This window comes from Octopus bimaculoides, chromosome 8 (assembly GCF_001194135.2).
Source record: "Octopus bimaculoides isolate UCB-OBI-ISO-001 chromosome 8, ASM119413v2, whole genome shotgun sequence".
Lineage (NCBI taxonomy): Eukaryota > Metazoa > Mollusca > Cephalopoda > Octopoda > Octopodidae > Octopus > Octopus bimaculoides.
Genome location: NC_068988.1, coordinates 83502714 through 83525664, shown reverse-complemented (window position 1 = coordinate 83525664; position 22951 = coordinate 83502714). Strand labels below are relative to the sequence as shown.

The 22951-nt window shown below is 36.4% G+C and overlaps 2 protein-coding genes across 2 annotated transcripts in view; one reads left to right on the top strand and one right to left on the bottom strand.

The window, feature by feature from the left end:
* The window catches only part of LOC106872407 (peroxiredoxin-1), a 34659-nt gene extending 30690 nt beyond the window's left edge, over nucleotides 1–3969 (top strand). Inside the window, exon 6 of the mRNA XM_014919404.2 lies at nucleotides 3503–3969. Coding sequence (XP_014774890.1) covers nucleotides 3503–3585 — 83 coding nt within the window. The 3' untranslated portion in view covers nucleotides 3586–3969. The remainder of the gene's footprint in view (nucleotides 1–3502) is intronic.
* Nucleotides 3970–4865: 896 nt separating this feature from the next.
* The window catches only part of LOC106872404 (ATP-dependent DNA helicase PIF1), a 30566-nt gene continuing 12480 nt past the window's right edge, over nucleotides 4866–22951 (bottom strand). The window contains exons 7-12 of the mRNA XM_014919402.2: nucleotides 20872–20978; nucleotides 18808–18947; nucleotides 12401–12501; nucleotides 10800–10887; nucleotides 9769–9911; nucleotides 4866–7405 (exon numbers count right to left, since the gene is read on the bottom strand). Coding sequence (XP_014774888.1) covers nucleotides 7190–7405; nucleotides 9769–9911; nucleotides 10800–10887; nucleotides 12401–12501; nucleotides 18808–18947; nucleotides 20872–20978 — 795 coding nt within the window. The 3' untranslated portion in view covers nucleotides 4866–7189. The remainder of the gene's footprint in view (nucleotides 7406–9768; nucleotides 9912–10799; nucleotides 10888–12400; nucleotides 12502–18807; nucleotides 18948–20871; nucleotides 20979–22951) is intronic.

Here is a 22951-nt window from a genome sequence, read left to right as displayed (position 1 = left end):
CTTACTTTCCTAAACTGGAATTGTTGATAATGCTAATGGCTTCTAATTGATCATGTGCAGACAGTTTGCCAACTGGACAATAAGTTGACATGCAGAAGTATCGAAATTTTTGCAGTTTTGTGAGGTTGTCAACTGTTTAGTTGTTTTGTTATGTGGAAATGAAAAAGCAATGTCTAATTTTGTTATGTAGTTCCTAAATATTATTAGAATTAATAAATGTTTGCTTTTAATAGAAAACAATGAGCACATTGTCAAGTTAATTAACTTAAAATATTTGCTGGCTAATTAAACTGCTTGTTAGTTGCTATCTTTTACTTTGTGCTTTGCAATATTTATTTAGAATCATCAAACCTGACTTTATGTAGTGTAAACTGTACTTAGAAATCTCCAAGGTACCTTATTTTAAAATAGTACTCTTAATGAAATATTTTCAACTTTTAATTAAAAAAAAAAAATAACTAGATTTACTTTTTTTAACCTTGCAGGAAGAGGATGGGGAGAAAAGCCTCATGTACGTCTGAATGCTTGTCCAGCCCATGACTATCCATCCTCTTCTGTGGGCAATGATGGCTTTGAAACTGCTTTCTCTCCCATATTTGCACTTCGTGTTTTAGTCACATTTGGTGGTGCTTGTAATATGTAAGCTGCTTTGTATTTGCCTACAAACACTTCCCTCGCTGATTGCACTGCAAGATACTAGACATTTCACTCTGACACAGTTCCTATGAATTAGAAGTCATATGGTATTATCAAAACGCAGGATATATTTTGATTTCATTTCTTTGTGGCATATATATTAAACTGTGATAACTGTGGTATACCATAGATACTGTTGCTGTGTGCTAACAGCAATAATATAGCAACAATGGCCATTTAATATATTTATAGTGTGGTTAGTATTTTTCTTTGGGTAATTAGTCTTTCGTTTCTTAGCAGCATTAAGCTTAAATTACTATTTTTCTGTTAATCTGTAGTTTCATTGTAAACCTGATCCTTAATGGGTAAATTATTTTCAACCTTTTGTGATTTAGTTTAGCAGACCCACCATGCATAAAAAACAGCTGTTCTTGTTTTAAGTGTTTGGTTCAATATTTCATTATTACTAATTCCTTTTTCATAGATCATGAGTGCCAATTTTGTATTCCTGTATAATTATACTTGTGTAAGACGAATTCTATTTTAAATCAGCCTCAAGGTGAATATTAGATAAAAGCCAATGGTTATCCTTAAAATGGAAGCCTCATCACACCCACTCAACCTTTTACCAGTCACTATTCTTGATGCAGGTTTCATCTTTTAAATATTGTAGTTTGATTATCGTGTTCACTTTCATTTCTGTACAATGCACGGTTTTTTTCCTGTAAACTTTGTATTCCTAAGTTTTAGAAAGGACAAGACTGCCCATTTCCTTTACAGATCTTCTCTAGTTGAGCAGATATTTGGGTTGGACTGCGGGAAGGTGTTGAGAGGTAGGTTTGAACAGTGTCAAATGGATGCAATTCAGAGGAGTATGGGGGTAGAGAGGGGGAGGGGGAAGATTCAAAAGGGACACTGTGTGCAGGTTGGAAGGAGAATGGAGGGAAATGCAGCAGTGGTGAGCATGGAAGCAGGTAGGCATGGAAATAAAGGGTGTGCCTTTATGTCCTGGAATTTACTTAGGCAGGTTTTCTCAAGCACAGCAAATTGCCAATTGTTCTAGTTCTTTGTCATCTCTTGTGAAGCTTATATATAAGTAGGATTGTGTGTTTTAGCAGAAAGCTGAAAATTTAATGAAGAATGGGATAAGTTTGAGTCTGTTTAATAAACCTGAATCCTAAACTATCAATGTTTTATTTTGACAGTTTTTAAAATAGTCACTGTATAATAATTGAATTCAATACAATATACTTTTCCCAGACATGTTTGTCTTAAACCTCAGCCAAACAGTTTTACATATAAATGCCAAGTTTTTCTAATAACTTTTCCTAAAGTCTGATTAGACTTGATTTGATTGAAAAGTCTCAAACATGTCCAGAGTTCCCACTATAACTGTCACTTCTCCTACTAGGTTTCCATTTATTTTCTAATTTTAAGTTCTCTTCCTTACTTTCCTAAACTGGAATTGTTGATAATGCTAATGGCTTCTAATTGATCATGTGCAGACAGTTTGCCAACTGGACAATAAGTTGACATGCAGAAGTATCGATCATGGAGTTCATCAAAATAGAACAAGGTGGCAGAAAGCTTCTATACAAAGGGTACACCTATATTATTGATAGAACTAGAAAAGACTTATTGGAGATGTGCAAATTGTAAACTGTGCAGTGCTAGACTGACAGCAATTGAAATTAGCACGACTCCTTCTGAACACGTACATCCTAGCCAATTGAAAATCACACTGCAAAAGTTAAGAAATAAAGCTTCTTGCTGGATGAGCTGAACAATTGCCAAGCTCTATAGTTGAAACTCTAGCTTCCAATATCCTCTAGAGTGTTGCTGGATGTTTACTGAAAATGGAATCTCTTAAAGTACAGTGTAACAGAAAAGACCAGTTATTAATGAGGATGAATTGTATAAAACACCCAGAGGTGATAATTTTTTACTGTATAGAAATGAGGTTTCTATATTTGGTACTGTGAAAAATTTAGGAATTGTATGTGATATCTTTATTTCTATTTGTAAAACTGACAAAACTTTGTGCTTTTTTAATGTCAACCTATTGTACGTAATATCTTTTTATAGTTTTTATTTGTAAGTCTAATAATTTTTCGTAATGTTTACTTTGGTTTTAAAAAATGACACTGTCTTTTTGGCAAATTGTCCAATCTCTCAATTGTCTTGTCTATAAGTTATGTCAGACAACTCTGTCTACAAATTGTCTGTCTACCTAATTTACAAGTGTAATTTCAATTTTTTTACTCCCTAAATTACATTAACCTATACTTGTATTTTAAAAATTTTCGTAAGACCTAGGCAAGTACCAAAATTGAGGTCAGAACCATGATTACAAGAGAAGGTGAAGTCTTCCTTATTCTAAATTAAACATTAGCATGTTTTTTATAATTTTACAATGCAAGCATGACTGTATGTTAAGTAGCTTGCTTCCCAACCACATGGTTCTGGGTTCAGTCACACTGTCTGGCACCTTTTAGCAAATACCTTCTGTAGCCTTGAGTGGATTTGATAGACGGAAACTGAAAGCCTGTCGTGTGTGTGTGTGTGTATGTATGTTTTTATCCCCTCACCATTGCTTGACAAATGCTGTTGGTGTGTTTACATCTATGTAACATAGTGGTTTGGCAAGAGACTGATATAAGTACTGGGCTTACAAAGAAGTCCTGAGGTCAATTTCTTCAACTAAAACGCAGTGCTCCAGTATGGCTGCAGTCAAATGACAAATTAAAGTTTCATTAATGTTTCAGAGGTGATGTGGGTGCATTGAAATCTTTGCTTTTCTATCATATGGTTCTTCAGTGCCATCGTATTTGGTTCCTTGTCATTATAAAGTCTTTTTCTCTTTCAGTGTGTCCAGTTGGGTGGAAGCCTGGAAGTAACACCATGAAACCTGACCCTAAAGGCAGCAAGGAATACTTCAAGCAAATGTGAACAAAGAACTTCTCTTGGCTCTTTGTCTCCCACCCAGACATCTACTTTAACCCCTGTGATTTGCAGTTGGGGTTTGAGGTCGTTTCAAATATTACTTACTTTGGCTGGGTAGTGTTTTGAAATTTACAAGCAGAAAATCATGAAAATATTTAAATATTAATGGATCCCAAATATGACGTTAATATATTTTCTCTATTTTTGTTTCCAGGCAAATGTTCACTTATACCTCCTTTAGTAGACAATCCAATTTGTCACATACATGCACTTGGCAGTTTACTGCTGGTTTCATCGAACATGTTCCACCCTCTCACCTTTGTTAGAAATGGTCATATCTATTTTGTATGCAATTTGCATTAAAAATAAAATTGAAAAAATATCTCTGAATTTATTTGCTCTTTGTTTTAATTTAACTGAATGTAATATATATACACATATATGTATGAACACGTTCATACATGGACATATGAACATTTTTGTACTTAGATGCCTATACTCTACTGCTCAGTGGGTGTTTTTTCTTTTTTTTCTTCATGGCAACCAATACAGGTGAGATCTTGTAACTGGCAAGACTAGAGGGAAGCTGCTTTATAGAAGGTATTGAGGGGTTAAAAATATGGTACCAAAAGAGATTTGTGGCATGTCCTGCATTATAATATTGGTTGTTGGGAGTAAATGGGATGGAGCTAGGAAACCGATTAAGACACTCATGTATGCATACTTTTGGGTGTGCAATGGTGAGAAAGAATTACCAAATGGATAGTTCTGAAGACTTACATGCAAATCTATTAGATCTAAAAGATTTATTGAATCTATTCATTACTTAGTTTCTTGCTTCTATGTAACCATTCAGATAGCAAAGAATATACACATGTATTGAGTACTTTTGCATGTTTGTGAGGTGTATACGGAAGGATGGTCCTCATAACTGTTTCATTTGATCACAATGTGGAAACAGCGGGGTGTATACACACTTGAGATTGTCTAGGTTAAAAAAAAATATAGGATATGTCTAAATAGTGGCAATAAGTATAAAATTTCAGATAACCATTCCAACAGGTTTCAAAGATATCAATACATTAGTTTTCTGTGATAGTTTATCCATAAAATGTGAAAAATTCAGACTTCACTTTCAAGTTGAAATTTCCAGTTTTAGTCTTTCAACGAACTCTGAAGCAGGTATCTCTGGTATAATCATAGCATGAAAGGATGGGTTAAGGTCAAAAGCTGTATATTTTCAGTCCAGTATGATTGATTTTTTTTTATTGATTAGAGGGAAAATAATTGATTCCAATTTGTGAAAGCATATTTATTAATGACATAGCCCTCGTTGATCCATTGTCTTGTATAAACAGCATGCATGTTACACAAACTTGATCCATAGCAGTTTCAGGGCTTATGTTTAAAATCAGATAGTGAACAATTTTAAAAGCCCAGTGTTCAATACTTTTTTGTCTTGGGGCAGATATTACAGTTGTAATTGCTATCTTTAGAATATAATGCTTAGTTATTCTGTGTCTAGTTCCAAATACATCTGCTTCCTCCTTTCCAAAAACCTTTGCCAAGTCAGCATTCATCTGCTGGATTTGAGACTTTGGTATTTCAAGCAAGAATAATCATGTACAGACTCCATTGGTTTGATCTGAAATCCTCCTCTCTTGGGTCTTACACATCCGAGTGATTATAGATTTGTACTTGGAACAGACACAAAACTTGCATTATTTAGTAAATTGTTATTCCATGAATCTGTCATTTAGCCCCAGGGCAAGCTGATTCAACCCGGACTTTTTTTTTTCCATCAGCTAATTCTATACTATGTTCATAGTAATTTTTTTCTATTTATTGCATTACACTAACAGTTTCTGTCCTTGTAGCAACTATTATTTTTATTTGCTTACCACTGGAAAGTATGAAAAATGGCTAATGTTACTCCCCCACTACTCATCAGGGATGAACATATCTACTAAAGGACTTCTTAAAGTCCAGCAAATCTGAGGTACTAAGTAGGATATTGCTATATTTCTGCTTCAGCAACTCTGTGCTGAAAGGTAACGGAAGATATGTAATTGATGTTCAGGTCACAAAATCAAAGTTTGAAGGGAATACTCATTCCTTTTGATTTATAGACAGAAGGAAATGGCACTGACCAAAGATAAAAACAAAATCTGATATAAAAATTGATTTATTATATATACAGGTGGTATCAAGTTGTTGGCAAGTTATGCCCACAGTGGACTTCAATTCACAGATCACACTTGTGACATCTATATAAGGAATCCTTATATACACGGACACAACTGAATAATCTCAAAGAGCCATTACCTAAATTAGTATGGCTTGGTAGCCTCTGTAGTTGTGAACAGATACCCCTCTCCTTGACTCTTCTGCTCTTTGATCCAGTAGTACATCAAGGAGTGGGGTAAGTTTCTACAAAATTTGGCTGGGAATAATTTGAAAGCGCCATTCTCAATAATGTCACCAGTTCAGGAAATGAGCCCATGACACTATCATTAGGTGAGTACCCTAACAGTAAATCATCTAGATACAAGGGCATGTGCAAACCTAACACTTGGCAGTCAGTATTTGTTTCCTCTCAAATCGACTAATTCAAAAATCTTAATTTTGCTTGTCATTGCATTATATAGCCTGTTGTAACGCTTTCATATGATGTGAGGTAGAGGGAATGTATTTTACGTGGTTAAAAAAAGTTGGAGTTAAATATAATTCTAGCAGAGGGGTGAGGTTAAAGAAAGGTAGAGAGTGATTGGATAGTGAAATTTTTTATATAACCTAACACGTGTGCATAAGTGCAATTCCATGAAATATTCACCTATTTACACAGGATTTTTTTCTTATTTGTTTATAGGGGAAATGGAAACATAAGAGTGAATATTTATTTTATGAGTGCTCTATATTAAATTGTGCATTAAGTAATCCTCATATTCTAATTCCTTTCACTTTTCAAGGAATAGATGAGCAACTATCTTTCCATACAGATATAATACAGGCTACTCGTTCAGGTTTTTCTTTATATATATATATAAAGTTTTCAGAAATAACCCAATAGGTTTACCATGGGTTCCGTGAATAAATATAAATTCTTTCAGTTATACACATACTCAGTGTTGTAGTTTTAAGTTTCCTGCGACAATGATGCAAGGCAGTGATAAAGTTGGACACTGGGCTTGAGTGCTTGCAACAGAGGGAACTACTAAAGGTCAGGTAGTGATGTTAATTCATGCCTTCTTGACACTATAGAAGACACTTGTCTAAGGTGAAAATGAACCTCAAACCACATAGCCATCTTTGGACAACTATACTTCTGCTAAAAGTACAGTTTATTGGCCATTTCCTATAGAAGAGTTAGACTATAATGATGTAACTTTTCAGTCAATACACTTACTGACAATGTGTCACTCAGTATTGTCTCTATCTGTGGTGATGATGGTAGTAAATAGCCAGGATGCATAATTTAGAAATGAAACATCTGTAGAGTTTGTGTTAAACCACAGCCACTTCAGAAAAAGAAAGAATTAAAAATGTTTAAACGAATTTTTGATTAATTAAATAGTTTTCCTGAGTGAGTTTAAATTAATTGAAATGTTTCCTAACTGAAATTGTCTGAAGACATTTGTTCAGTTGGGTGGCTGATCTTTAAACGGTTGTAAAAATTTAAAACATCAGGATCAGCACGAACACATGAATGATCAAAGTCAAGAACTCGTAAACCTTTCAATGATTTAGCTCGAGACAGGGCAACGTATGCTTGACCAGCTTCAAAGACCCGCGACAAAGAAATTTCCACAAAATCAAGTGTCATACCCTGAAAGAAAAAAGATTATGGTTATAATGATTGTTTCAAATTTTGGTGCAAGGCCAGCAATTTCGGGGTAGGGGAATAGTTGATTACATCAACCCCTGGTGATTAATTGATACTTATTTTATTGATCCCAAAAGGATGAAAGGTAAAGTCGACCTGGGCAGAATTTGAACTTAGAACATAAGGATACAAAATGCTGCTAAGCATTTTGCCCAGTGTGTTAATCTTGCTAGCTCACTGCCTAAATAATAATAATAATGGTTTCTAATTAAGGTATAAGGCCAGTATCTTTGAGGGGCAGGGTTAAATTGATACAGACAACAGTACTTGACTGGTTCTTTATTTTATGGCCAGTGAGATGTAGGCTTTGAATGAAGTGAAGGCTGCAGAGGAACAAAGCTGGTATGCTCTGCTGGACATGCATGTGTGACAGTCCTGGTGTATTGAGAGAGAAGTTGGGTATAAGAGAAATTATATGCAGTGTGCTCACATAATGCGAACGGGTGAGGACATTTGCATAAATTGCTGATCACTTAGAGACCTCGGAAGGCATCAGATGAAGTATTGAAAGCCAATCTCAAAATGCTGAGTCTTATGAAGAAGACAGAGGACCAACATATGTGACACATTACTGTACAAAAGAAAACCTGCCCATCACAACAAAATTGATATCCTAAAACCAAGCTGCCATGTAAAAGGCTTTGGTGTGTGTGCTAGTGCCATATAAAAAGCACTTGGTATGCTCTGTAAAATGATTGGTATTAGGAAGGGCATCCAACTGTAAAAACCAAGCCTAAACAGACCATAAAACCTAGTGTGACCCCCAGCCTTGCCAATTCCTGTCAAGCTGTCCAACACATGCCAGCATGGAAAACACATTAAATGTTGATGATGTTGATAGAGAAATGAAAAGCAAAGCTAACTTCAGCAAGATTTGAATCTAGAATGTGAAGAGCCTACTGTTTTAACATTAGTTATTGTAGAACTAAAATAGCTAATCTTAACACAGTAGGGTGTGAGGATGATTTGAGAAATTTTGGTTATTTCTAGTAGATTGAGCAACTGCATAAAGGGCTCCCATAGTCAACAGGTTTGATGCTTTCCTTGGGAGCCAAGGACTTGAAGGCTTTTCTTGCTCAATAGTAGTTGCCAAATGCTCTTATCAGAGCTGCCTTTTACTACAAATATCTGTGCACTTTTCTGAGATATATATTTGAATAGGAGTATATACACTGTGGGTCAGGCTGTTAGTTCATCAGGGACTCCTTATTTTGCCCATAGCTGATGTTCATATCTAGAAATATTTCTCCTTCATTTAACAGATAATCAACAAAGTGAAACAACGCCGTTGATGATTGGTATTGAACTATCAACTCTTCAGATTCACTTTTGGTGGTTCATTGTACAATTTGGACACGAGTTCACATTTGACAAATTGGCAGAGTTGTTAGGGCATTGGAGTATTTCAACTTCTGTTATGATTTCGAATCCTGATGAGGTCTTTGATTTTTCTCTGAGTTGATAAATAACTTACTAGGTTACAGTGGTGAGCAAGAGGAATTATTAGTGTTAAATGGGATGCCTTGGGGTATTTAGTCCAAGTTCAAATCTCATTGTGGCCTATATTGGGTGGTTGATTTAACACCACTATTTGACCACCTGGTTCTTGAGTGGATCCCACACTAAAGGCATTCAGGGACCAGATATGTTTTGAGGAAGCAGGACAATATTTATGTGTATGTGTGTATAGAGTGACTATTTAGATCCCTAAAAGTTAACTCTTTTGACACCAACCTACCCAAGACTCTCTGGTTCTATAATAAAAACTTGCTTTTTTTTAAGTGATCTAAATTAAAATCTATCAAACTCTCATGTTAATATATTCTATAAAGATCAACTCAATAATGAAAAAGTTATTTTACGAAATTCATCATTATTTTCAAAAATGATTGAAACAAATGCAATAAATATAAGAAAAGAGGTTAAATAAAAATTCTGTTGCAAGCAAAAGAATATAGGCCAGGCCACTGGTTTGAGGTTACCTTCCTCTTTGTCCCTGACACTAGCCTCAGAAACCCTTAAGGATTAGAGGGACTGCCCACTTTCTGATTAAGCTATAAAAAAAAAAAAAAACAAGGAAAAAAAAACTATACAGCAAGGTATGAAACTTTGGTTCTAGTATTACTGGCTGATAAAAATCAGGTTTGACAACTTCATACCTGAGGGATTATCAAGAAGGGTAATAAGAACAAATCCCAGCTACAAGAACAAAATTTTGAAACCAAACTTGCACCACTCATAATATAATAATGGAAAATATGTGGAGAAAAGAAAAAGAGTATAAGCAAAAAATAGAAGTTACAAACCTGACTTTTATGTATAGAAATAGCCCAGGCTAGTTTTAGAGGTAGTTGCTTCCATACAGTCACTATTGAACTGGACTTGATAACCCATCGTAATGGTCTGACACATTCCACTGTTCCAGACAGGAATTTTACATGGGGCCATCCTGTGGAATATGGAAAGAAATCATGAGAGAAAGACAAGTGCTGAAAAGGGTAATAATTATACTACAACCACCTCCATTATTAACTAGGACACCTTCCTCTAGCAAGGATCTTACATTAAATATTTTGTGATCACCTTGCAGGTAACAAGTACTCAGTATTTATTAAAATCTTGCATGATAATGGGAATTTGTGCTCTTTAGCTTCAGATATAGCTGTATAGTTAAGTTCACTTCCAAGGCTACTGTATCGTACCTTGGGCAAGTGTCTTCTACTATAGCCCCAGACCAACATAGAAAGAAGTTCTTTGCATATACATACATGTGTGTGTGTGTGTGTATGTGTCGGTTTACATTTACACTTCTGAGCTACAAGTGGTGACATTGTTGTCATTTCCTGTCAAACATATCGTCTGCAGGCTTTGTACCTTTGGAAATCTGTGGAATAAGAGATTCCCTATTTGAAAAACAGGTAAAGGTTAGTGACCAGAAGGGCATCCAGCTGTAAAACACTACTTCAACAATATATTCATCTGATCCTTGATAGCAGACACAGAAAACAGACACAGGACATAAAAATGAATGAAAAGATGAAATATTAGTATTTCAGTCTTTTCAATGTGATCTTCAGGCCTTTGGATTAAAAACCATCCTTTCAAATTATGAAACTCTAACTGCTGCACTTTTGCATGTTCTGCAATAAAGAATCTGGTCTTCCAATTTATTCCAGTTGCTCTGTATCACGTTTCTCAACTGGATTGAGCAAAATACTTTCACTCTAGTTGAAGCAGTTGTTTTTACAACTGGAAGTGCTTCTTAAATCTTCATTTTGTGACCAAATCCCTAATGGGCAAAGAATCAAACCTATCAGAGTGATATTCAAATAGTTACCTTCATTTCCTTTATCAAAGCTACACACTACACCTCTTGCACCATTCACAAGACCTCGTTGGAGATCCAAGTTCTTTGTCAACATCACCTAATAAAACATGCAAAAAAAACTATTGAACATAAGATTAATTCAATATATTAACTAATAATACACACATCCATATAATATATACATACATGATATGGAACACCTTAGGAAAGTGTTTTTTTACTACAGTCCCAAGCTGACCAAAGCTGTGTGAGTAGACACCCTTAACATTAGCCACTTTACAGAATGTACACTCAAGCAAGACAAGCTCCCTTCAAGTGAGTGGAAGTGGTTTTATGTCAGATGTTAAAAGGTTGAAGTATGAAAGGAGGGGTAGGAACAGGTTTCATACTGTAGAGGAGATACATGGTTACCTCACATTATATAGGGTAGTTGGAATTAGCTGAGAGATAAAGACAGTGATGACGAGGTGTTAGGGCATACTTTCAAGGTACAAGATGGTGAGAATGCAAAGAATTAGGAAGGGTGGGTGAGTATGTTCATAAGGATGTGAGAGAAGAATAGCAAATGGCTACAGATAAAAATAGAGGGTAATGTAGTGAATGGTTTTAGGGAGGAAGGAGAAAGAAATAGGAATGGCTCAGATAGGTTGTAGGTGGTAATTGGCTATGTATGTGTGTGTATGTTTGTGTCTTCTTGTCCTGACATCATGCAATAATTGTAAATGATTTTTCAGTTATAGAAGCAGTGTCATTCATTTCCAATTTTCCCTGAAAACATGTTTGACCACAGGGAAATATTAGCTTGCTTGGAAACAGGTTAGAGTTAGTGTCAGGAGCATCCAGTCATAGAAATATTTGCTCCAATGAATTTCATCAGACTTATGCAAGCATAGGTAAGTGATCATTAAAATGATGAAGAGATGAATTCTTCACAAAAGTCCTTTTTTCATCATAAAACCTTAATACCAACCATTGAAGCTTGAATGAGAATGATCTACAGCTTGGTGGCAGCTGAGGGTATTCTAAGGGTCCATTCGACCGACTGAAAATAACAGCAAATTCACTTGCCATACACATCTTACCATCAAAAAAATATACATTGGAGAAGAAATTCCAGGATACACTGGTCATAGCTGGGGTACTTTTGATAATAGGCTTGTTCCACTATAGTAAGAGAGGTGCCTATTTATTCAGATAACTAGAATAAGGTAAGGCCTATACATAGTTAAACAGTTTAGCACCTGTGAAGAAGAAATATAATACATGGCCTACTTTTTCAGTGCTTCTATGACTAATAGAAGGAAGGGAGGAAGTTATCTGTGGACTGAAGATCTGACCTCAATTCTTGCACTCAAGGACCTCATCTGGAACTGAACAACAACACGGTTATGTTCAGCTAGGCTGGCCTTGGACTAAACAACTACAACAGTCTTTTGACTGACCTAGAGCTAAATATCAACAACATCAGCCATGCTCAGTTAGTGTTAACCTTAGGTTAAACAACAACAACCTTAAGTATGTTAGGCCAGACTAACCTAGGGCTAAATAACAACATCCGTAGGGTTGCTCAGTCAGAGTTGACCTGGGATTAAACACAACTATAATCTTACCTGTGTTCCAATTTTAAGCTTCAGTTTTGGCTCCACTGGACAGTGGTCACCTTCAGACACATATTCACTGTTACACGTTGCTGTAAACACATGGCAATCTCCTGAAAGACAAGAGTTTTTATGTAGTAGTAATTATCTTTTATTTCTTTACTTGTTTCAGTCATTGGACAGTGGCCATGCTGGGGTACTACCTTGAAGGGTTTAGTTGAAGAAATTGTCCCCAGTATTAATTTTTAAGTGTGATATTTATCCTATCAGTAACTTTTAACAAATTACTAACTTATGGTGACATAAGCAAACTAATATTGGTTGTCAAGTGATGGTGGGGGACAAAGACACACACACATGCACAAATATATTTATTTACATGATAGGCTTCTTTCAGTTTCCATCTAACAAATCCATTCACAAGGCTTTGGTTAGCTTGGGGCCATAGTAGAAGACACTTGACTAAACTACTGCTCAGAGAGACTGAACCAAATCTACATGCTCAGGAAACAAACTTACCCAAAGTGCTACACAGTGGAGCCTGTTGTTGGTGCAGGTAGGCTGAGGTAAACACGAGGATAATCTTTGTGTAAGTAGTAAAAGAAACAAACATGACTGTAGCTAGGTTTGAACTCATGACCCTGACCTCACAGCCACTGTGACACCTTATATGAGGGATTGTTTGTGAGGATTTAATATCATAACCCTATCCTGGACATACATGACTACTTATGGTAGTAAGATTTAATTTGATGATCATGTAGCAATTAGTCTATCACCGTGTAACCCTCATGGTTACTGAGCCTCTTTAGATGAAGTACTGTTACAAGTGTTCCATCCCTACACCAAACACACCCATCTTATATATAATTCAGCACCTTCATCTTTCCCAATTGACTCTACATCATATAACTGTTTTTCTTAATTCTCTTTCATGAAAGACAGAATCAACCATGTTTACTTTTAATTTTCTGGTGTATTCATACTTATAGATCTACATATATCTAGGTACAGGCATGGCTGTGAGGTAAGAAGCTTGCTTTCCAAACATATGGTTCCAGGTTCAGTCCTACTGTGTGGCACCTCAATCAACCTTGTGAGTGGACTTGGGAGATGGAAACTGAAAGAAGCCCGTCATATATATGCATATACAGGTATCTGTGTGTATGTATCTTCGTGTCTGTGTTTGACCCACGACCACCACTTGACAACTGGTGTTGGTGTGCTTACATCCCCATAACTTAGTGGTTCAACAAAAGAGATGATAGAAAGTTTTTTAAAAAAATAAATATTATAATATTAAAAATTATTTTTAAAAAATAAATACTGTGGGGTTGATGATACATATGACTAAAATTTCTTCAAGGCAGTGCCCCAGCATGGCCGTAGTCTAATGAGTGAAGCAAGTAAAAGATAAAAAAGACATGTACACTTATCTGTGTGTCTGAATATCTCTTTGAATGACTGTCTGACAATTGTGTGAATGTTTATATGTATGTTTGTGCATGCGTTGTGGCAAGAGTCATTGACACCCCTGTGGGATTGGAAGAATGGACTAGCCGGACTTTTCTAAAAAGTTGCGTATTGGTTGAGATGGGAGAGAAGTCATAGGAGTCTTTGAGAGTTCATGGAAGTCATTGAGATCATTGAGGATTTGTATTTATTGTAGTATTGTGTTTAGTGAAGTAATTTGAAGTACGCCGTGTGACGACAGTTGTGTCTATCCCAACTTCATGAAATCTATAAATCCAATATATATAAGGACATAAAAGTGGCAATGGGGATATCCACTTATAAAAGTGACAAGTTTATTCGAAGCTTACATTGGGTGTTAACATTTTCTTTTGATACAAAATGTAAAAAAAAAAAAAAAAAAAAAAACAGTTAACATGGAAGACTTATTAGCCTTTGTGGTGCAGTGCAACAGTAACAGCAGAAAGAGTCGAACAACAGTACCCAAGAGTCAAACAACAGTACCCAAGAGTCAAACAACAGTACCCAAGAATCAAACAACAGTACTCATGGATGCAGAGGTCTACATTTTAGAAATAATTGCCCATTTATAAATTTGAAATGTTTTAACTGTCAAAAAATGGACATAAAAGCTCACATTGCAGAGTAAAAAAAAAGAGGTTGAACGCAAAGAATTCTGGAAAAGTTTTCTCAACAGAAAGTCTAGTTGAGATTCACAAAAGAAAATTTGTATACATAAAAACCAATAATGTGAATGTGAAGTTACAGCTAGATACAGGCAGTTATATTACAATAACAGTGATATTACACTGACACATGGAAAAAAATAGGAAAACCTACATTAATGGGAACTTTGAAAATTGTGAAAGGTGTCCCAAGAAAAAAATTACATTTTTGGGGCAAAATAATAACTGAGGTTACATTTCGGGGTAAACCTTGAAAGCAAAAATTTGTGTGTTAAATAATGCAACAAACTTGTTCAGTACTGACTGGATGGAGTTGTTTAATTTATGGGACTTCCCCATAAATCTGTTCAGTAAACATATAAATGGTTTATTCCTCCAGTAAAAACAAGTTGTCAGACAAATTGAAAGAAAAGTAAAAAAACATTTTTCCTAAAGTCTGATGGATTAGGTCTGTGTACCAAGACAAAGGTGTGTTTTCAAATAAAAGAAAACGCCATACCAGTGTTTAAACCAAAACGAATGGTAGCCTTCGCAGCAATGAAGCAAGTCAATGAAGAACTAGAGACTAGAAAAAATTGGTGTTATCCAAAAAGTGGAATATTCTTAGCGGGCAGCACTGTGTATATTAAGAAAAACAAATAAAATCAGAGTGTGTGCTGATTTTTCCACTGGTTTAAACAAATGTCTTAGAATGTGGCATTATCCGCTACCTACTCTGGAGAATATTTTTGCGAAGTTAAACAGTGGAAAGATATTTTCTAAGTCGGATCTCTTTGACACATCACAAATTAGAGTAGACGATGAATGCATGAAATACCTAACAGTCAACACACATAAAGGACTGAATAAGTACAAATTACCATTTGGTTTAAAGTCGCACCAGAGATTTTTCAACAGATTATGGATGCAATGTTGGTGGACTGTGAATTCGCAATTCCATATCTGGATGATATACTCATTAAAAGCAAATCCAGGGACCAACATGCTGAGCATGTAAAATTCATATTTGAAAAAATTAAGAATTACAGCTTTACCTTGAGGGAATTTTTTACCGGAAATAAAATATTTAGGACAAATTATTGACAGAAATGGACGACAACCTGACCACAATTAAAGATGTGCCTTCTTCAACTAATATAGTGACATTACAAGCATTCTTAGGACTGATAATTTATTGCCAAAATTATATCCCAAATGTGCATAAGGTTAGGGCTCTATTGAATAGTTTGCTGAAAAAGATAGGAAATGGAATTGGTCAGAAAATTGTCAAAAGGCATTTGACAAAATTAAAAAGATATTAATATCTGATTTGTCATTAGCTCACTTCGATTCTGCAGCAGAGACTGTTGTAACTTCAGATGTTTCTGAGTACGGTGTTGTTGGCACTCCGTCGCTTACGATGTCGAGGGTTCCAGTTGATCCGATCAATGGAATAGCCTGCTCGTGAAATTAACGTGCAAGTGGCTGAGCACTCCACAGACACGTGTACCCTTAACGTAGTTCTCAGGGATATTCAACGTGACACAGTGTGACAAGGCTGACCCTTTGAATTACAGGCACAACAGAAACAGGAAGTAAGAGTGAGAGAAAGTTGTGGTGAAAGAGTACAGCAGGGTTCGCCACCATTCCCTGCCGGAGCCTCGTGGAACTTTAGGTGTTTTCGCTCAATAAACACTCACAACACCCGGTCTGGGAATCGAAACCGCGATCCTATGACCGCGAGTCCGCTGCCCTTACCACTGGGCCATTGCGCCTCCACACTGAGTACGGTATAGAAGCAGTAATGCTACATAAATATAAAAATGGTAACATGAAGGCAGTGGTTCATGCCTCACGTTCTCTGATATCAGCAATAAAAAATTATAATCAAAGTCAGAGAACAAATTCATTATAAAAATGCAAGAAACACTGAAGGCCAAAGAAAATATAAATATGTACAACACAAATGCGAACCTTTTCTCACTGTATGACAATGTGTTGGTGTATGCAAAGAGTGATAGTCGCCTGCTGAACTAATGTTTGCTCGAAAAATAAAGTCAATTTTTGACAAGCTGTTACCAGTAAGGAAAACAAACAAGGAAAACACTGAAAATAGGACAAAGTATTTTAATATCAGTGACAAGGTGTTTTTCAAAGTATATAAAAATAGAAGAGAAGGTTGGGAAGATGTAGTAGTAACAAAAAGAATAGGCAAAATGAATATATATGATAAGAGGTGAAAAATAGGAACACAAAAGACATTTAAACCAGTTAAAGAAACAGATATATGGAAAAAAGAAAAGAGATACCCATGGAAGTGCTCTACAACACCTTTGATGTTCCAACACCACAAGAAATCAAACCTAGGTGTAGCAGCACAAGACAGAGGAAACAAACAGAATGGTTGGAAGTAGTGCCTATACAGAAGAAATATTAAACTTCCCTAAGAAGAAAATCTCAAAAAGGGAGATGTGGTGAAAGAAAATAAATAACAAAAAAAAAATAATAATATTAACTTCCAACGAAAGTCAATCTCAAAAGGAGGAGATATTGTGGCAAGAGTCATTGACACCCCTCTAGGATTGGAAGAATGGATTAACCGAACTCTTACAAAAAGTAGCGCATTGATTGAGATGGGAGAAAAGTCATAGGAGTTGTTGAGAGTTCGTGGAAGTCGTTGACAACGTTGAGAGTTTGTATTTATTGGAGTAATTTGAAGTAGGTCGAGTGAAGACAGTTGTGTCTATCCCTGCTTCATGAAATCTCTATATCCAATGTATAGAAGGATATAAAAGTGTGTGAGTGGTATGTGTGTTTATGTGTATGTTTGTGAATATGCATGTGTGTTTATATGTATGTGTGTACATATGCATGTGCATGTATGTTTACATGTATTTTTATCTTTTACTTGTTTCAGTCATTAGTTTGTGGCCATGCTAGGGCACCACACTGAAGAATTGTTTTAGATGAATGAATCAACCCCAATACTTATTTTTTAAGCCTGATACTTATTCTATTGGTTCCTGTTGCCAAACCACTAATTTACAGGGATGTAAACACACCAACACTGGTTGTCAAGTGGTAGTGGGGAACAAGCAAAGCCACACACACACACACAATATATATATATATATATATATATATATATATACACACACACATTGCGAGTTTCTTTTAGTTTCCATCTGCCAAATTCACTCACAAGGCCTTGGTTGGCCAGACACTTGCCCAAGGTGCCATGTAGTGGGACTGAACTTGGAACCGCGTGGTTGGGAAGCAAGCTTCTTACCACATAGCCATGCCTGCATCTGTGGATCTCTGAAAATTCTTCTAGAATGTGTGACAGTTTCAATTAAAAGTCAAGTATGTATAAAATACTTTTATATGTGTTTTCATTAGTTTTGTGTATAGAGAATTTTGTATGTGTATGATTGTGTACACATCTTTTTTGACTATCTTCTAGATATGTAACTGCATAGCTACATCTATGTATGAGCGTGTAGATATATATATATATATATATATATATATATATATCATCATCATCATCATCATCGTTTAACGTCCGCTTTCCATGCTAGCATGGGTTGGACGATTTGACTGAGGACTGGTGAAACCGGATTGCAACACCAGGCTCCAATCTAATTTGGCAGAGTTTCTACAGCTGGATGCCCTTCCTAACGCCAACCACTCAGAGAGTGTAGTGGGTGCTTTTGCATTAAACATGTTTGTGTCTACATATTTAGAAGCATCCACTTATACATGTGTGTATACCCGTCTGACTGGCCCTCGTGCCGGTGGCACGTAAAAGCACCCACTACACTCTCGGAGTGGGTGGCGTTAGGAAGGGCATCCAGCTGTAGAAACTCTGCCAAATCAGATTGGAGCCTGGTGTCGCCTCCTGGTCCACCAGTCCTCAGTCAAATCGTCCAACCCGTGCTAGCATGGAAAGCGGACGTTAAATGACGATGATGATGATGATACACACTTACACATGTGTGTTTATATACTCGTGTGCAACCACTAATATATGTGCATGCATGTATTTAGCTACATGTATGCACTCATAAATGTGTAGATGTTTAAAGATATGAACTCCCACATCTTTTCATACTTACATATATACATCCAAATGTGTATGTAGATGCTTACATGTGTGTATTCATACATGTGTGCATGCATGCATGATTTACATACTTACATATATACATCTAAATGTATGTGTATGTAGATGCTTACATGCATATATTCATACATGTGTGTGAAAAAATAAAATCTTACCTTTCAGCTTAGCAAGATGATTCAAATTGATGTAGTTGACATCATCTTTATGGGTACACAGCCGAGTGGCTTCGATACCATTTTGCTGACTGTGAGAATTCACTGTGTTCTGAAGAGCATCATTGACATACCCAGGGCACCTGTTAAAGGGAACAATGTCATTCTTGATATATTAAAACCCTAATATCTTGAGAGGACTCTCTGACACCTCATTAACACCACTCTATATATGTGTTTGTTTCTATCTTTAATCTTTTTCTTGTTTCAGTCATTTGACTGCAGTCATGCTGGGACACAGCTCTGAAGGGTTTTAGTCAAATAAATCGACCCCAGGACTTATTCCTTTAAGCCTGAGGTCAATTACACATGCTTACATCCCCACTAAGTTAAAGGGATGTAAACACACCACCTCCGGTTGCCAAGCAGGGTGGTAATGAAACAAACACAGGCACACACACACACACACACACATTTTTATTAATATTTAGCAGAAGTAACAGAATGACTCAAGGCCTGAAAGTTTCATGCGTTGGCACTTATCAAACTAGTTGCAGGTCGAAGACTTGTGAGTTTGTATAGCTGATGATAAATATATATATACACACACACATATATACAACAGGCTTCTTTCAGTTTCCAGCTACCAAATTCAGTCACAAAGCATTGATCAGCCCAAGGCTACAGTAAAAGACATTTGCCCAAGATGTCATGTAGTGGGACTGAACACAGAATCATGTGGTTGCGAAGCAAGCTTCTTACCACACAGCCACACCTGTGCCTATATATGTGTTTTTTTTTTTTCAAGTTCCACCTTTCTTTTTTAATGTCAGTAGCCAATTAGCTTGTCTACAGCAAGAAACCTGTTCAGTTCTGGCCCATCGTTCATACTTTATCCCCTCATCTTCTAGCATTAAGCTGCTTCCCCTTCCATTGTAACCCCACTCAGTCGAGAGAGACCTTAGTCTTGTAAGCTGTGTGATAACATCATTTGTGGTGGTGGCATGATAAAAACACCCAGTACAAGCTGTAAAATGGTTGGCATTAGGAATGGCATCTGTCCATAGAAACCATACTTAAACTGATACTAGAGCACAATGCAGTCTTTGGACCCACCATTCAATCCATACCAGCATGGAACAAGAACATTAAATGATGATACAGAGGAAAGATATAAATAACATCTAATCCAACAAGAGCATTTAAAGATTGTTTTCAGCCTTATGCTGTTAAATAGATGACACATAGGCAAGATACATTTCACTTTGGATAAGATGCTGAACTATCAAAATGCAATTTCCCCAGGTAATAGTTCTCCACTGCTGGATAAGTTTTACAAAAGTCTGGAAATGAATGACACAGCTTGTATGAAGGTGATGCGTGTTTGTAGCTATAGCAAGAGGCCAAGACAAGGAGGCACAAACATACATTTGGTGGGCTTCTTCAAGTTTCTATCTATCAAACCCATTCCCAAGGCTTTGGCTGGTGAAAAAAGAGAAGAAAATGAGGGATGAAGAAATGGAGGGGGAGGAGCGTGGTGGTGGTGGTGGTGATGATGATGATGATGAGGAGGAGGAGGAGGAGGAAGAGGAGGATTTCTAACATAGATACCAAAGGACAGAAATACTGTAGGGAAGTAGTGGGAAAGCAACAATTAATTTAATTGACCACAGTATATGACTGGTATTTATTTTATAGATTTCTGGATGAAGAAAGGCAAAGTTTTGAATTCAAAACAAAGCTTAGCTAAATACTGCAGCGTATTTGTCTAGCATTCCACTGACTATGATACACCACCACCACCACTGCCACTATTATCTTTCCTTATCATTCCATTGAAGGTGTCTCTATGCAGTCATTCCTCTTGCTAGAAACAGTGGTCAGATCTCCCTAAAATCACATACAACAATCATGAAAAATGGATACAGACATATTAGATAATGTGGTTCTAGATATAGAAAAAGACAAGATGCTCATGGCTGGAATATCATTAATCATAGGTTGGGACAATCAGAGATGACCTAGGGTTAAACAACAACAATAACAACTACGATTACAGCAACTTACAATCCTTTCCTGATATTCTGAAGAATGTCAATAAATTTTGGATCATCTTGTCGTTTGATTTCTGTGAGTTCTAGATTAACGTTGATACATTTCCGCCAGGCAGGTGACTGGGAAAGAAGTGAAGAAAGAAGGAGAAATAAATCACAAGCCAGACAATGAGTCAAATAGTTAAGTCTCCAGTTAAGAAGCATATTTTAATTAATTGGTAATATTTTTACATATGCGGCTTGGTTTGGCTTCATGCTCTTGCTTGATGAGGCTGGAGACATTTCAAGTTAGTGGTCCCGGAGGTGTCATCATGTGTAGAACCAACCAGTTCCACCAGTGTTCCCCATTGCTGACATTCCCATGCCAGCCCCTCTGCATCCTCCAAGGTGACGTTGACCTCTGGAAATCTTCCCCAATTACATCCAGCCATCTGATGCAGGGCCTGCCATGAGGCCTCTTCCAGCCTACAGCTGTTGCATCAAATGAGAGTAAAACACTGGTAGGATGATCTAGCAGGAGACAGAAGACATGTCCGTATGAGTGCAGGTGACAGATAGATATGAGTCAGAAGGCTGCGGGTTGATGTTCAATAAATTTATACAATCATCATTGTTTTCAAATACACTTTTCCATGCTTGTACAAGTTGGATGGAATTCACTAAGGAATATTTTCTATGGCTGGACGCCCTTCTTGTTGCCAGCCCTCACCTATTTTTAAGTAAGATAATACTGCTCTGAGGTAAGGAGTAAAGTAATACTTTTCCATGTTCTCAAAGAAGACTGGAGATGAAGGACATCATCTGTATAAAAGTGCTGTGCATTTACCATTATTATGAGATGCCAAGACAAGGAGATTGTAACACGTGACTCCCATATATATATATATATATATATATATATATATATATATATATATATATATGTATACATGCATACATGTGTGTGTGTGTATATATATATATATATATATATGCATATACACATAATTAAGGGATCAGCAACAGTTGCTTCATACCGAAATTTAGAAATAGCAGTTAAAATGCTAATTCTACTACTAAAATAAATCTCCAGCAGATAGCAATACTTGTAACTCACAAAGGCAAAGCAAGAAGAAAAAATATCGAAACTAACCAGTCTTAGTCAATCATAGACGCGTTTCTGGATCAGAATAGTGAAAAAATTCATTTCCGTCATCAGTATGATATTCTAGGTTATAAATTTGAAAATGCTGGCAAAAACCATGTATGCTCAACCAGGCAACATCGTGCATCACATAAGAAAAGCAGCATTTCCGAATTTATATATACGAGTCAGTCCATATCCATCCTCAAGAATCACCATGTGCGTCACAAGCAATACCGCAGAAAATCTACGGTTTACTATCAGGGAGTGAATAATCATTACAGATATAGGGTAAAGGATTATTAATTTATTAATAAATTAATAATTAATAATTTTTAAAAGAACTTTTTATATAAGTTCTTTACCGATAATGGTTTTTTACATACCGAACTACTTGGTAAAAATTAGCATGGAAAGCAGACATTAAACGATGATGATAATGATGTATATGTATATATGTGTATGTGTGTATATATATATATATATATGTATGTATATCATCATCGTTTAACGTCCGCTTTCCATGCTAGCATAGGTTGGACGATTTGACTGAGGACTGGTGAACCGGATGGCTACACCAGGCTCCAATCTGATCTGGCAGAGCTTCTACAGTTGGATGCTCTCCCTAACGCCAACCACTCCGAGAGTGTAGTGGGTGCTTTTACGTGCCACCGGCACGAGGGCCAGTCTCACGGTATTGGCAATGGCCACGTTCAAAATGGTGTTTTTTACGTGCCACCTGCACAGGAGCCAGTCCAGTGGCACTGGCAACGATGTACATGTACATGTATATATATATATATATATATATAAAGAATAAAAAGTTTTGAATGGCACAACAATGCACTATATCACAAAAAAATGGACTATACACCTGCTGCAATTTAGCCATCTATAATCCAATGATACTTCGGAACACAACTCCATCCTCAGACATTCCTAGATGGAATCGCTTCTATAATCTATATTA